General features: G+C 36.1%; 1 protein-coding gene across 2 annotated transcripts in view; it reads right to left on the bottom strand.

The window, feature by feature from the left end:
• The window catches only part of LOC148956959 (uncharacterized), an 86,386-nt gene that overhangs the window by 29,763 nt on the left and 41,787 nt on the right, over positions 1-14,836 (bottom strand). For both annotated transcript variants that reach the window (XM_089097003.1, XM_089097012.1), the window contains exon 7: positions 627-737. In XM_089097003.1, coding sequence (XP_088953129.1) covers positions 627-737 — 111 coding nt within the window. The remainder of the gene's footprint in view (positions 1-626; positions 738-14,836) is intronic.

Consider the following 14,836-nt stretch of genomic DNA (forward strand, 5'->3'; position numbering starts at 1 on the left):
CATTACATCTAATATCCAGGGGAGAACACCTTAAGAACCTCTTTCATTGTTTGTGTACATGCTAGTAGGCAGGCAATTGTCGCAAAAATAGGGCTATTCAGGCTACTTTTTGTTTACCTAGACATTATTCTAACTTTGAGGTTTAAGAGGGTGCAAACCATATAACCTTTACACACATAGGAATTTTTTTTTCACAGTTTGCATATCATCCTTATTTTTTTGTCTTTTTTTTCTTTCTTCTTTTATTTCTACTCTTTTCTTCGACCTATTACGATTTGGGACTTCGTTTTCACTTCGGAGTTTTGCAGAAAGCTGAGGTTCTCTTAAATGTTATGAATATATTCGATAAGATTATTTGAATAGAGCTTACTTGTCAATTGAAACAGTTAGTATGCCAACAATAGCGATGTCTATTTTCCACCCAGCGGTAAACCTATAGTTCTATATCATTTTACAATTTCAATAGATGATAAGCTTCAGCTACCAACAGAAAGCGGATAATACTGAAAAAGTATTCTAAGGCATGCCAAGAATATGACTATAGAATACATACTTCATCGAAATAAAACAGACATTGGTTCTTAAAAATAAAATAAAATATCGGTTTTAATATACAACCGACTTACCAAACTTGTATAAATGAACAAAACTCATTGGAAAATCCGTCTTCCTGAGTAATTGCAGGGGGGTCATCTTTTAAGACCCTGGCAAGCAGCTCGAAATCAGTGGTGCAATCCCTAAAATAAAGGCAAGAACTGTTAAAATATTTTCCGACTAAGAGTAGCAAAATCATTGACTTTTTTATCCCTTAGAATTTCGTCTGAAACATTTCCAGTAAATAAGGAAATTTATCACACTTCTACAAGATCTCTCCTCGTTTCTGTGTCCAAAACTTGTCCACAGAATTCCTAAAGTTTATTATTACACACTTTACTTTATTTACAGAAATGACTCGTTTTTAGCTAAAACTTCACTAGATTTCCATGGATTCACTTCATCCTAGCGCATCTGGAGTTTCTTTTTTTTGAAACTATCAGAGGCGATTGCTTGTAGTCAAGAGCCAGAAGCTTCAATGTATTATTATTCTTTTAGTTAGAAATTGAAATTTTTGGTGTCCTTCTTAAGGGTCAAAAGTAATCAAAGGTCAAGCAGTCCCACTTCCGCATCCTTTTCAACTGTTCTCACCCCAAAGACATCCAATCGAAAATTCTGAAATAACCATTTTGTTAACAATAGTCTAATAGTAAAAATACTTCCGGGTATATCACCCCCCAATCCCAGCCCTTGAGGCAAGGGTTATAATTTATGCAAGTTTCCCATTGTTTGCATAGAGGACTTGTTATTGGGAAAGGCAACATATTTTGCCTCTGGTTTCAAAGAAGGCTCAAAGTATTAAAGTAATACTGCCAGAAAATGTTAGGGGAGGGGGTGTTGAACAAAACCAAACACTCAGTGCAAGATGGTTGTCAAATAGACGTATCACCGATATCTAAGAAATAGTTAAGGGCACTAAAATTGAAACATTCAGGGCATGTTGAGAGATGTTGGAAAGGGATCGGAGGACCGCCAATCCCCCACCCATCCTCACCCTTTTAAGATAACTCAAACCCCTCAACACTGATCACAATTTCTAAAATGCCATTTTGTTCAAGAGTAAAAAGGTCCAGTAATTATTCATCCAGAGATATCAGGCCCTCTCTCTACAACCCCCAAGACAAGGGTTTTGAATTATACAATTCAACCTTTATTTACATGCAGGATTTACCAATGGAAACAAGGGGCGGGGGCGGAATTTTTCATCGCGAGTATCTCAGAGATGGCTAAGGGTATTGAACTGTAATTTCCGGCAATCTTTAGGAGGATATTGAACTATATAAAAAACACTATGCGTGTCCAGGTTATCCAAAGGTAGTATATGCAATATCTTGAGAAAAGCCAAAGGTATAAGATTGAAACTCTCGGGGCCACTACTACTATTTCTACTGCGACTACGACTACTTATAACTTCAACTACTTGCAACTGCGACTACTTGTGATTATGACTTTGACTACTTCATATTGCAAATATTTCTAATTAAAACTAGTTTCAGGATATATTAAACAAAATCAAAATACATTATGTACATATAAATTGTCAAAAGTCGTATAAGCAATATCTTAAACAGCTGAGGGTAATAATTTGAAAGTTTCAGGACATGTTAAGAAAGATGCTACAACTCATATTAAGAGTTGATCGGAGGGCAACCAGCCCTATTTTCCCCTCATTCCTTTTAGATAACCCTCCCCCTCAACCCTGATCGAAATTTAGGAAAAGTCATTGTGCTGAAAATAGTCCAAAATTCTAATAACTGCGTCTCTGAAACTAAAGCCATTGAAATAGAGACTAAAAAGCTAAAATTAAGGTAAACTGTTTTTTTTTATTATTAAAATTTAGATAGGTCATGTAGGCCTACACATCATCTAAGCCATAAAAATCAAAAAAGTATAGCGATAGTAACTTAATAACATCTCCCAAGGTTAAGACAATGAACTCATTCCTGAAGGTTTCAATCACCTAACTCAACTACTTTTCAAATGTCAAGAGGCTCTTCAATTTAGGACTTGACCTGGAGCTTTTCTGAAGGAAAATTTATATTATTATATTGTATATAAAAATACATACATATAAATTTTATGTATATATATATATATTTATATATACATTTATGTATATGTATATATATGTATGTATATATGTGTGTATATAATGTATATAACTGTATATAACTTATATAGGCCTAGTCAGTGAGTTACTCATATTTATAAGTAGTAGGCTAAATATGTCACTCAGTTATATATTTCTGTATATAACTTATATAGGCCTAGTCAGTGAGTTACACATGTTTCTAAGTAGTAGGTTAAATATGTGACTCAGTTATATATTTCTGTACTCAGTTATATATTTCTCAGTTATATATAACTTATACAGGCCTTGTCAGTGAGTTACACGTATTTAAAAGTAGTAGACTAAACATGTCACCGAGTTATATATTTCTGTATATAACTTATGTATGCCTAGTCAGTGAGTTACACATATTTCTAAGTAGTAGGCTAAATATGTCACTCAGTTATATATTTCTGTACTCAGTTATATATAACTTATACAGGCCTAGTCAGTGAGTTACACATATTTATAAGTAGTAGGCTAAATATGTCACTGAGTTATATATTTCTGTATATAACTTATATAGGCCTAGTCAGTGAGTTACACATATTTATAAGTAGTAGGTTAAATATGTCACTCAGTTATATATTTCTGTATATAACTAAGATAGGCCTAGTCAGTGAGTTATATATTTCTGTATATAACTTATATAGGCCCTGTCAGTGAGTTATGTATATTTATAAGTAGTAGGTTAAATATGTCACTGAGTTATATATTTCTGTATATAACTTATATGCCTAGTCAGTGATTTGCACATATTTATAAGTAGTAGGCTAAATATGTCACTCAGTTATATATTTCTGTATATAACTTATTTAGACCTAGTCAGTGAGTTACACATATTTATAAGTAGTAGGCTAAATATGTCACTCAGTTATATATTTCTGTATATAACTTAGATAGGCCTAGTCAGTGAGTTACACATATTTATAAGTAGTAGGGTAAATATGTGGCTGAGTTATATATTTCTGTATATAACTTATATAGGCCTAGTCAGTGAGTTACACATATTTTAAGTAGTAGGCTAAATATGTAACTGAGTTATATATTTCTTTATATAAGTTAAACAGGCCTAGTCAGTGAGTTACAAATATTTATACGTAGTAGGTTAAATATGTCACTCAGTTATATATTTCTGTATATAACTTATATGCCTAGTCAGTGAGTTACACATATTTATAAGTAGTAGGCTAAATATGTTACTCAGTTATATATTTCTGTATATAACTTATATAGGCCTTTTCAGTGAGTTACACATATTTATAAGTAGTAGGTTAAATATGTCACTGAGTTATATATTTCTGTATATAACTTATATAGGCCTAGTCATTGAGTTATGTATATTTATAAGTAGTAGGTTAAATATGTCACTGAGTTATGGCCTTTGCAAAACAACAGTGATCCGTTTATCTGGCCTCCTCCAGGCCATTCAGCGTGTCCCCAGGTGGCGATAGGGGAACGCTCTACAGACATGTGGAGTACCTCCATAGGAGGCACGGACCAAAGGGGGACCTTGTCCCTGGAGGTCCATAATAGAATCTGGGGCACCCTTGCCCGGGGTCATAAATACAGGCGGAGGAAGAAGAAGGCCCCTCAAATGTACACTCAAAAGGGCCCACTGGTTTGTCCACAAGTTCCATGAGTTGCAAACCTTCTCCCAGCAATGGGTTAAATTGCATGGTGATGTAGAACACCATCGCGGGAGGATCCTCTATAGGAGGACAACTGCGGCAGGGCGTAAGATCCAGATCTATGGACAACGGCCTCTGCAAAGGGCTGCCTCGACCCTTTCGGGGTACCTGCAAGACTGGGGACCTTGCGGTCAACTCTATTCCCACTTGAGGAGTGGCGCCCCTCGAGGAAATTATGGCCTAGTAAACGACACAGCATTCGCACAGGATTCTGACTAATGGACAATTCTTCTGGGCTTGGTATGTTTTGATGGTCGTCTTTGGGCTGAAAAATATTTTCCTAGCTAATTTATCTAATACGGGTTGCCTCCCCGGAGTAGCATAATACTTGTAGGCATGAATATATAACGAGTCGGAGGCAATAGGCTTGAGATTGTCTGTGCAGGATTTCGACTCTTGTTGATAGAAGAGCATCTTCAAGTGCTGAAAATCATGTTGTAATTAAGATGGGCTTATGGTTGCACAAGACCTTCATTTATGTCGGAGATCCCAGGGAGTTCTTTCTATCCGGTTCCAAGCCTGCATAAACGGTTTGTCGCAAACTCAAGAAGGTGTGTGGTCATCTCTACGTAATGGTTAGCGGGACCATTGCTTCTCCTGGCGCCAAAATAATTTCCATGATTTAAAGAACAAGAAAATTGGAACTTGGAATGTTACGACATTAAAAAATGACGATCGTATCGACATTTTGACTGACGAACTCAGACAGTTCAAAATGAACTTATTGGGATTTCCAGAAATTCGTATTCTCGGAATAGGAAGCATGACACTAGGTGATATAAACTTTGTTTACTCGTGCAGGATGGATGGGGTACATAGACAGGTAGTAGAACTCATGATGAATAAGGAAGCTGCTAAGTCTTGTTTAGGCTGGTAAGGTATTAATAATAGAATGCTAATTGTTCATTTTATGACTAGAAAGTTCAGGGTATCAGTTATAGTAGTATACGCCCCTGTAGAACCGACTGATGGAGATACTAGCGACTCATATGAATTTTACTTAAAGTTACAGTAGAAAATAGAAAAGGTACCAGTTAGAAATATAATGTTATTGCAGGTAGATTTTAACGCCCAGGTTGGTAGAAATAAGGATAGATGGTATCCCAGCTTAGGTAAATTTGGTGTAGGAAAAGAAAACAGTAATGGATACAGACTTTTGCAATTTTGTAGGTATAACAATCTAGTTATAACCAATACGGTGTTTGGTCATAAAATGGCTCATAAGTTAACATGATATTCACATGATGGTAAGACAGCAAACCTTATTCATTATGTTATAGTAAACCGAAGACTGGCAGGATCAATACAAGATACTAGGGTATATAGGAGTGCTGTTATTGATGTTAAAAGTAAAGATCACCATCTAGTAGTGTCAAGGGTTAAGTTAAAGCTGAAATATCGGAAGGGTAACTACCTCCCGGGAAGTTACGATGTTGGTAAACTCCAGGATGAGAATTTGAGAGAAACTTTCCAGGAACACTTGAATACTAAACTTGAGAGTTTAAAATTTGATAATGTGGAAGATGGTTGTGATAATTTTAGAAAAATAATTTGTGAAGTTGCTGAAGGTGTATTAGGGAAGAAAGCTAGAACTGCAGCTAAGAATATTAGTGAAAAAGCTTTAGGTTTAATAGAAAGGAGAAAGGACTTGTACAAGAATTATCTGAGTGATAGATCGCATGAAAACAAAAGAAATGTAAAGAAAGTGGAGAAAGTATTGAAATATGAACTAAGGAGCTGTGAAGTGGAGGCCATGGATAAAATTGCCGAGGATTTAGAAGATGCAGCTAGACGGCATAATAGTAAAATATTGTACTGGCACGTTAATAAATTGAGAGGTAGCTGTCAATCCGGACTTGTCCCAGTTAAAGATAGGAATGGGGTGGCAATTAGTGATAAGGAAAAAGCTATAGCGAGATGGGCCGAATATTTTGAGAACTTGCTTAACTGAGATAGAGTTGCAGGAAAAAATATAGAGGAAAATGAAAAAGTTTGTGATCCTTTGGATGTGAAGGAAGATTTGTTTTGTGAGGAGGAACAAGCAACAGTACTAAAAGGATTAAAAAATAATAAGGCTCCAGCTGCTGATAGCGTAGTAAATGAGTTTCTCAAATAAGGTGGATCTGAGGGTAAAAATAAGTCACTGAAGATTACGAATATGATTTTTGAAAAAGGGGAAGTACCAAATTATTTTAGGAAAACCTTTATTAAGCCACTTTATAAGAAAGGTGATAAAAGTGAGTGTGGTAATTTTCGAGGCATTAGTCTGGTCTCTGTAGGTAGCAAATTTCTTAGTAATGTGATACTTTTTAGACTGAGAGATGCCGTAGGCAAAGTTTTAAGAGAAGAGCAGTGCGGTTTTAGAAAAGGTAGAGGATGTGTTGACCAAATTTTTACTCTTAGGTTAATAATTGAGAAGTGCCAAAGTTTTCAAACACCTTTGGTCCTCAGTTTTATAGATTATGATCAAGCGTTCGATTCTGTTGATAGAGGAGCTTTAGTAAAGGTTTTATCCTTGTATGGTATACATGACAAATACTTTAAAGTTATTAATGATATGTACGACAATAAAACTGCTGCGGTTAAGGTAGGAAGTGAAGTTAGCAGCTGGTTTTGTACTAAATCAGGAGTTTAGCAGGGTTATGTTTTATCCCCCTTTACATGGATTATTTTGATGGACTTTGTTTTAAGGAGCACAGGAAAGGCAATGGGAGACCACGGAATCAAATGGGGAGGAAAAAGTCTCCTGGACCTGGATTATGCTGATGATTTAAGCATCCTAGATGAAAGTATGATCAAAATGAATGAACTTTTAGAGGTTTTGCGGGTTCAGGGTGCTAGTATTGGTTTGAAAATTAATGTTAAGAAGGCTAAGTCACTAAGGCTAGGAATAAGTGAAGATGAAAAGGTGACGCTGGGTAATGAAAAGATTGATCAGGTGGGCAGCTTCACTTACCTTGGTAGTATTATTAGTAAAGATGACGGGAGAAGTGAAGATGTTAAAAATAGAATAGCCAAGGCTCAGGGTGTTTTTTCACAGTTAAAAAAAGTCTGGAAGAATAGGAAGATAAGTCTGCAAACCAAGATTAGAATCTTAGAAGCTACAGTGATGACAGTGGTCAAATATGGCTCTGAAGCATGGACGCTCCGAAAAGCGGATGAAGATTTGCAAGATGTTTTCCAGAGAAATTGCTTAAGGATTGTTCTGTGTACCCGGCTGACTGACCGTATTTTAAACAATAGGCTATACGAAAAATGTGGTTCAATACCGCTTTCTAGTTCTATAGTGAAAGAAAGGTTGAGGTGATTAGGGCATGTTGTGCGGATGAAGGATGACAGATTGCCGAAGCTTGTTCTTTTCGGCCAACCATCTAGGGCTAAACGGAAAGCAGGTCGTCCCCGTCTGGGGTGGGAGGACGTCATAAAGAAAGATTTAAAGGAAATGGGAACTTCGTGGGCAGGTGTAAAAAGGGAGGCTTTGAATAGATTGGGGTGGAGGAGGAGCGTGCGTAGCTGTGTTGGCCTCAGGCGGCTTTGTGCTGCGATGAGTTGTTAGTAGTAGTAGTAGTAGTGCTCCCCTCCCTCATCACAGCACCCGGGGAAAAGGTTGCAAATAATACGATTAGTTTATTCTTTACATACAGGATAAGTCATTGGGAAAGAGGGGAATGTTTGATCGTGGTTGTCTCCGAAGCTATAGTTATTAAGGTGACTTCAGGGAATGTTGAGGAACTCAAATGTCTTATCTAAAAAATTCAAATGATGTTATTGACATGTTCAAAAATCATTGCTTTAACGATAATATAATTCTCTGTAATTTTGATGTTGTATCTATGCACACATACTGTGATTTAAAAAATTTGAGTGCCCATTAAGAAATAAAATACAGAAGAATTTTGATCTGTTACTGGATGTAACTTTAGCAAGCATGGATGTTGAAGTTATGATGAAATTCGCAACTTCAGCCAACGAGTACCCCTTTTATTTCAGTTTTAGAGAAGAATTTTATCAGCAGGTCTTTGGAAAAAATAGCGGTTTACTTATTTCAGTATACAGAAAATCAACTCATAATGAGAAATATCTGAACTTTCACTAACGTCATCTAGTTTCAGTTAAAAAGGAGTATTTTAAATCATTGGTGAATAGGGTGTATCGAAATTGTTCCCCGGAGTATATTGACAGTGAATTGTTTCATTTGAGAGATAATTTATTTTGCAACGGGTATCCAATTAAATTCATAAATGAAACAATAATAAAAAAGGCAAAGTAAGCGTGTAAAAAACAATAAAAACCAAGATTCAAACCTGGCACGTACGTTTTTTTTATTTTCCCATAATTTTCAGATACTTCTCATAGAATTAGGGATTTGAAGGACCCCCCCCCCCGATACAAGTTCGTGCGTACGAGCCTGGTCCCAACCTCTTGACTCAGTAATTTCAAACAGATACGTTTTTTTTTACCTGATATACAAGTTCTTGGTGAGAAAATAAAGCGTACTTTACTGAAACATAACGTTGAAACTAGCATCAAATCAATCAGGCCATTCGATAACTTTCCAAATTCTGGGAAAGACAAAACCGGTAGTATTTTAGCGAGTTGAGTGTGCACCGAAATTCTATAGACCATGCTCTGAAATTCATAAAGCCTCCCAAAATTTTTGTTTTCACTTTAGCAGAACGTTTTTTTCTTTTTTTTTTCATCCTGACCTTTTTGTACAATGCGAGGAAGCGACGGTCATTTCCAATCAGGGCCATATCCAAGATTTTTTTTTGTAAGGGGGGGGGGGTTACAAAAGGATTTTTTGGAGGGATGTTTAAAAAAAACGTTTAAAAACGCATCAAAAATTTGTTTATATTCATTTTTGTTACGTTTTTACGAGTCGGACAAACATTTCGAGGGGGAGTACAAACCCCCTAATCCCCCACTCCCTGGACACAGCCTTGTTTCCAATGATAAAAGTTTTACGCAACAGACTAGGAGAACATTAGAAATAAAAAGACGTATTTTTGCATATTTGGCAATCAATACGGACACTGAAAATTTAAATATTGATTCCATTTATGTCATAATTAAAAAAAAATGAATCTACATTCAAAACGAAGTCCCGCAGAAATCTCTAAGGGAATAAATCAAATAAAAAACCACAAAGATTGACGGCATTGGATGCTAACCAAAGGATTATTTCTCAACAGAGCAATTAAGTTCATTTAAAAATTTAATTTATTATCTCATTTTTGCCAGTTGCTTCTGTGTCCATGGAAGTAGCTGACTGTTTGTATACGTGCGCATTGGTTTAAAAAAAAAGTTTTTCAACTGAAAGTAAGGAGCAACATTAAAACTTAAAACGAACAGAAATTATTCTGTTCTATTATACTTGTGACCAAGGCCGTATCTAAGGGGGCTAGGCCTTTTGACCCCCCCCCCCCCTTAAAAAAATGTCTGACTCGTAGAAACGTAACAAAATGTATATAAACAAATTTTGTATGTGGTTGTTTTTAGTTTTATTTGTGTATTGGTCTTTAAATAATAAAAGAAACTAAAGCCAGAGTTTTCATAACAAGCGGGGCAGAGAGTTAGCATCAAACCAAATTGAAACTCTCTCGAAGAGGTCCACTAACTTTGTACGAGCCTCATCCTCTATCCTCCCAGAAGTAATAAGGGTGGTATCATCGGCAAAAGTAACAAGAGAATCCAAGGTATGCAAAGTATAGTTATGGGTACAGGAGACTGTTGGACGACATAAACGACAGCAATAAAGAGGAATTTTATTTCTAACTGCAAAAATTAGGTCTTTTAGAATAAATTAAAAACAGTACCGGCCCTAAAACTGACCCTTGAGGGACCCCTTGGTCAACACTTGATGGTGAGCGAAAAAGTGGGTCAACAGAAATTATTTTACCAGACATGAGAGACTTGAACCAATAAAACGCACTACCTCTTACGCCAACATGAGAAAGTTTAAATAGCAGAACACTGTGGGTTAAAGAATAGCAGACTTTACGAACATTCAGAAACAAAGCAGCAAGAATAAAAAGGGAGTCTAGGGCAGAGTGAAGATAATTCAGTAAAACTGCGCAAACATGTTCAGTTGAATGATTAGCTCGAAAACAAAATTGAAAATCGTGAAAAAAAGTCTTTAGAAGTAAGGAAATTATTAAGACGAGAAAGCATCGCCTTCTCAAATATTTTGCTAAATACAGACAACAAAGAAATTGACCAATAGTTGGCTGGATCAATTCGTGTCCTCCCATTATCATGATGATGTCCCCCCGAATATGATGACTCGAACACGCTTGAGATTGCTCGGGAAAATACCATGGTGAAAGGAGAGGTTAATAAGTTTTTTTTTAAGGGAGAAATAATGGAAGGAAGTGTGAACTTAATTATTTTAGTAGAAATATTATCTGGGCCAGACGATGAAGGATTTTTCAATCCTATAACAATTTTAGCAATTTCTTTCTCTATCGCTGGTTCCAAAAACATTGACTTCATACAAGGTGGCCCAAGATAAGACCTGAAGTTGGATTTTGAAGGAGAAGAACTAACAGCAGAAGCGGTCCTTTTCCAATATTCGCAAACTATGAAGTAATTGCATCTTGAACATTCAGTTCACCTTCGATGATTTTGCCACCGAGATCCAAAAAAGAAGGGGCTGATGGAGACTGAAAAGAGGGCCTAAGCACAGAATTTATAACCTGTCAAGCTGTTTGTATATCTTTACCACAATCTAAAAAACAATTCAAATAATATTGGGACTTGCCCTTTCGACACAGAATTATAAATATTCCTCTAAATTTTAAATCGCTGAAGGCAAATAGCTTTCATTGAAGGGCTAGCAGAAAGAAATTTATCCTCAAAATAACAACCCCAAAATTTAGGCTTATTAAAACTGAGCAAAATAGTCTGTTCTTGAAGGCTTCCCATGATGAGCTCATTCTCAATTAGTGAAAGGGAGCACTCGTTGGAACCCCATATTTTTGTCTGTAAAAAGTATCTCTATACTTAAAATAACAAGAAGTTTTGTTACAAAGATTTTGTGAGTGAAATAGGAGTCTTACTAAATTATGGTTGAAGATTTATTAGATATATGGGTTAGCAGTAAGCTTCTCCTCCAGAATGAGTTTGGCCTTTCTGGGATCATAGTCTTAATAATTGATTCACATAAAACTTGTAATTCTCGTATCTGGTGTGACCAAAGCTTGTGTTACCTTTGAAACAAAATCGTTATAATTTTACTACGATTTTGAGCCGGAAAAAGTGATAGTTATGAAACTGACAAAAATTCTCGATCCTTACTGTAGGAGAGTTAAGCAAGGAGATAAATGGCCGGGATGATTTCTGGGCTTGTGAATTTTAGGGAAACCATAAAAACAAAGAATCGTACATCCCCGTGGATAAAACCTTTTATAGAGCTTATCTGTGATTTCAGCTTTTGCTTTTAGATCAGAAAGCTCTTTTCGTACTTCTTGCACATATTTCTCCATGGGTTCGCAAAAACTTTTTAATCATATTCATATGAATCCATTGCAACCATCGTCTTCAATCGGTTATGATGGATTGTTTATTATGGTTCTGTTGCGTCTTGTTTATGTTTTACAACTCTCATCACATTATTCTTCTGGATTTGTCCAGTAATTTCCTAGGCCTTATAAAACTCCATTATTGATGTTATGGCAGGACAATAGGGTTTGTGAAATTATCTTGGTAGTAGTAGAAGTAGTAGCAGTAGCTCTGAAAATTAAAATTTAATACCCTTGGCCGTTACTAAGATATTGTAAATGCGCCCCATAAACAATCTGTAAGCAAACTGTTTTTTGATTTAGCCAAACATCCCCCTCAATTTTACTGGAAAGTTCCAACTCGATTCCCCAAGCTACTCTCAATATATTACAGGTAGGGCATTTTTGATTACCTGGGTATATTTAGTACCTTAAGTTAGTTCAACATCATCCTCATTATCCCCTGAAGGTATCAACTTCATACCCTTAGCTGTTCCTGAGATATCGCAGATGCAATATTTTAAGAGCCTGGCAGCACAAATCGTCTCCTGATTTATCAGCTGCACAACTGTGCATAAATATAAGCCTAATATGAGCTTATACTTTTAATTTTTTTTTTTTTGTAAAGAAGGCAAATATTGCTTAGCCCCTTCGCTTCATGTTAAATTTGATTCTGATTTTCCTCAGGCTCCCTATTACTTTACCCAAAAGATACCTGAAAATCTCAGCTTTATCTCCCAAGTTGTCCCCAATATATTGTAGACATATATTAGAACTCTGTCTTATCCCCGAGTAAACATTCAAAATCTACTCGAGCCCTTACCCTCTGCCCAACGCTCCCTCAAAGCGTCTCCTGATTTATCAGCTGACCAACTGTGCATAAATATAAGCCTAATAGGAGCTTATAGTTTTAAAATTCTTTTTTTTTCTGGTATGGAGACAAATATTTTTTTAGCCCCTTCACTCTTCCCTCCATGTTAAATTTGATTTTCCTTTTCCTCAGACTCCCCATTACTTTACCCAAAAGTACATGAAAATCTCAACTGTATCTCCCAAGCTGTCCCCAATACACTGCAAACATGATTTTCCGATGAAATTTATACAAATGGTATATTTCATTACACCTCTGCCTTCTCCCCGAGTAAACACTTAAAATCTACTCGAGTCCTCACCCTCTTCCCAATACTTCTTCAAAACCATTCCCAAGATGTTTTCAGTAATTCCTCAAATCTACCGTAACTAAAAAGTGGCTATGCATAATCTGGTTCAACCCCGCATGTCCCAAGGAAGAGCATGGATGGAACGGTGTAGCTAATTTTTTTCTTTTACAATTTAATTTTTTACCATTTATTTTTAGCCAATGATTATTTATTTTCTTATGTAATTTTCTAGTGTACTTTTTAAGGCGACTTCTCTCATACAAGTCAACAAAACACAAGCTTTTGATTTTACGCTATATTTGAAAACTTTAATTTTATTTTCTTTACGTTTGGCCGAAGATTAAGGCACACATCAAACAGTCTTAAGATAGCAAACTGTAAGTAAAGAGAAAGCCGGGCTAATAATAAAAGAAACTATAGCCAGAGTTTTGATTACAAGCGGGGCAGAGCAATTCAAGGGCTCATTTGATAGGAAATTGCAATATCCACGTACCTTTGCAAGCACCAAAGCATAATGTTAAAAACAAAATCAATTTTTTACAAAAAAAAGGAATCTTCATATCGTCAGTCGTGAGAGCAAAGAAAACTCACAACTTTTTTTATTTCCCCTCCGATAACCCTAAAAAAAACCGATTGATTTTGCATACCAATCTATTTTTGTTTTACAGTTATCGGAGGGGAAATAAAAAAGTTGTGAGGTTTGTTTTGCATCTTTCAGAGAAAGTTGAGGGAGATGAGGGAGTTGGTCTAGATCAAAAGTCACTGGTGCATCAAGATTATCAAAGGATTGCATTTGAGCGTATCTATATTGATCGCAGGAACAGCTAAGGGTACCAAGTTCAAACTTTCAGGTTATACTATGGTGAAAGTTAAACTCATTCCCGATATACATCCAGGAAGTCGAGACCTTCCTGGATGGTCTTGACCATCCCAATAGATAAACTCGTTCCCGATATACATCCAGGAAGTCAAGACCTGATATGCAGTCAAAACCCGATATGCATCCAGGCAGTCGAAAAGGAATATCTTCAATATTTCGAGAACACTAAGCGAAGAGTATTAAGTTGAAAAATTCAAAAAATACTGAGGAAAAGTTGAACTTAGACTCTATGTGCATCCTGGTGGTCAAAGGGGTGTAACTTTAATATCTTAGGAATGGCTAAACTTATAAAGTTGAAAGTTGCAGGATATATTGCATCCTGGTGGTCAAAGGGGTGTAACCGTAATATCTTAGGAATAGCTAAAATTATTAAATTGAAACTTGCAGGATATATTGATTGCGATGTTGAGCAAAAGCAAAAGAAACCATACGCTGTCAGGTTGTCAAAATGGTATGTCTGCAATATTTATAGAACCGCTAAGGCAATTAAGTTTAAGCTTTCAGATAATGTCCAGGGGAATGTTGAACATAACGATTACGTGCATCCCCGTCGTCAAACAAGCACATTTGCAATATCTCAGGAACAGGTAATAGTATTTAGATGAAAGTTTCAGTGATTGTTGAGAGGGATGTTAAACTTAATCACAGGGCACTATATGCATCCAAGTTGTCAAAAGGGTGTATCTGCAATATCTCAGGACCGTCTAATCTTATTTAATTGAGACTTAAGAAATGTTGAGGGAGATTTTGAAATAAATGATAAGGCACTATCTGCATCCATGCCACAGTAGAGATAAAAGATAGTACGATCATCCCCTATCCCAACAATTAGACAAAGCTGGACCGGAATGTAGCTCATCCAGAGAACATATAAACCAAGAGAAACATAAGGGACATTAGAT

Source organism: Artemia sp. Qi Xiang Cuo, chromosome 1 (genome assembly GCF_049724085.1).
Source record: "Artemia sp. Qi Xiang Cuo chromosome 1, ASM4972408v1, whole genome shotgun sequence".
Classification (NCBI taxonomy): Eukaryota; Metazoa; Arthropoda; class Branchiopoda; order Anostraca; family Artemiidae; genus Artemia; species Artemia sp. Qi Xiang Cuo.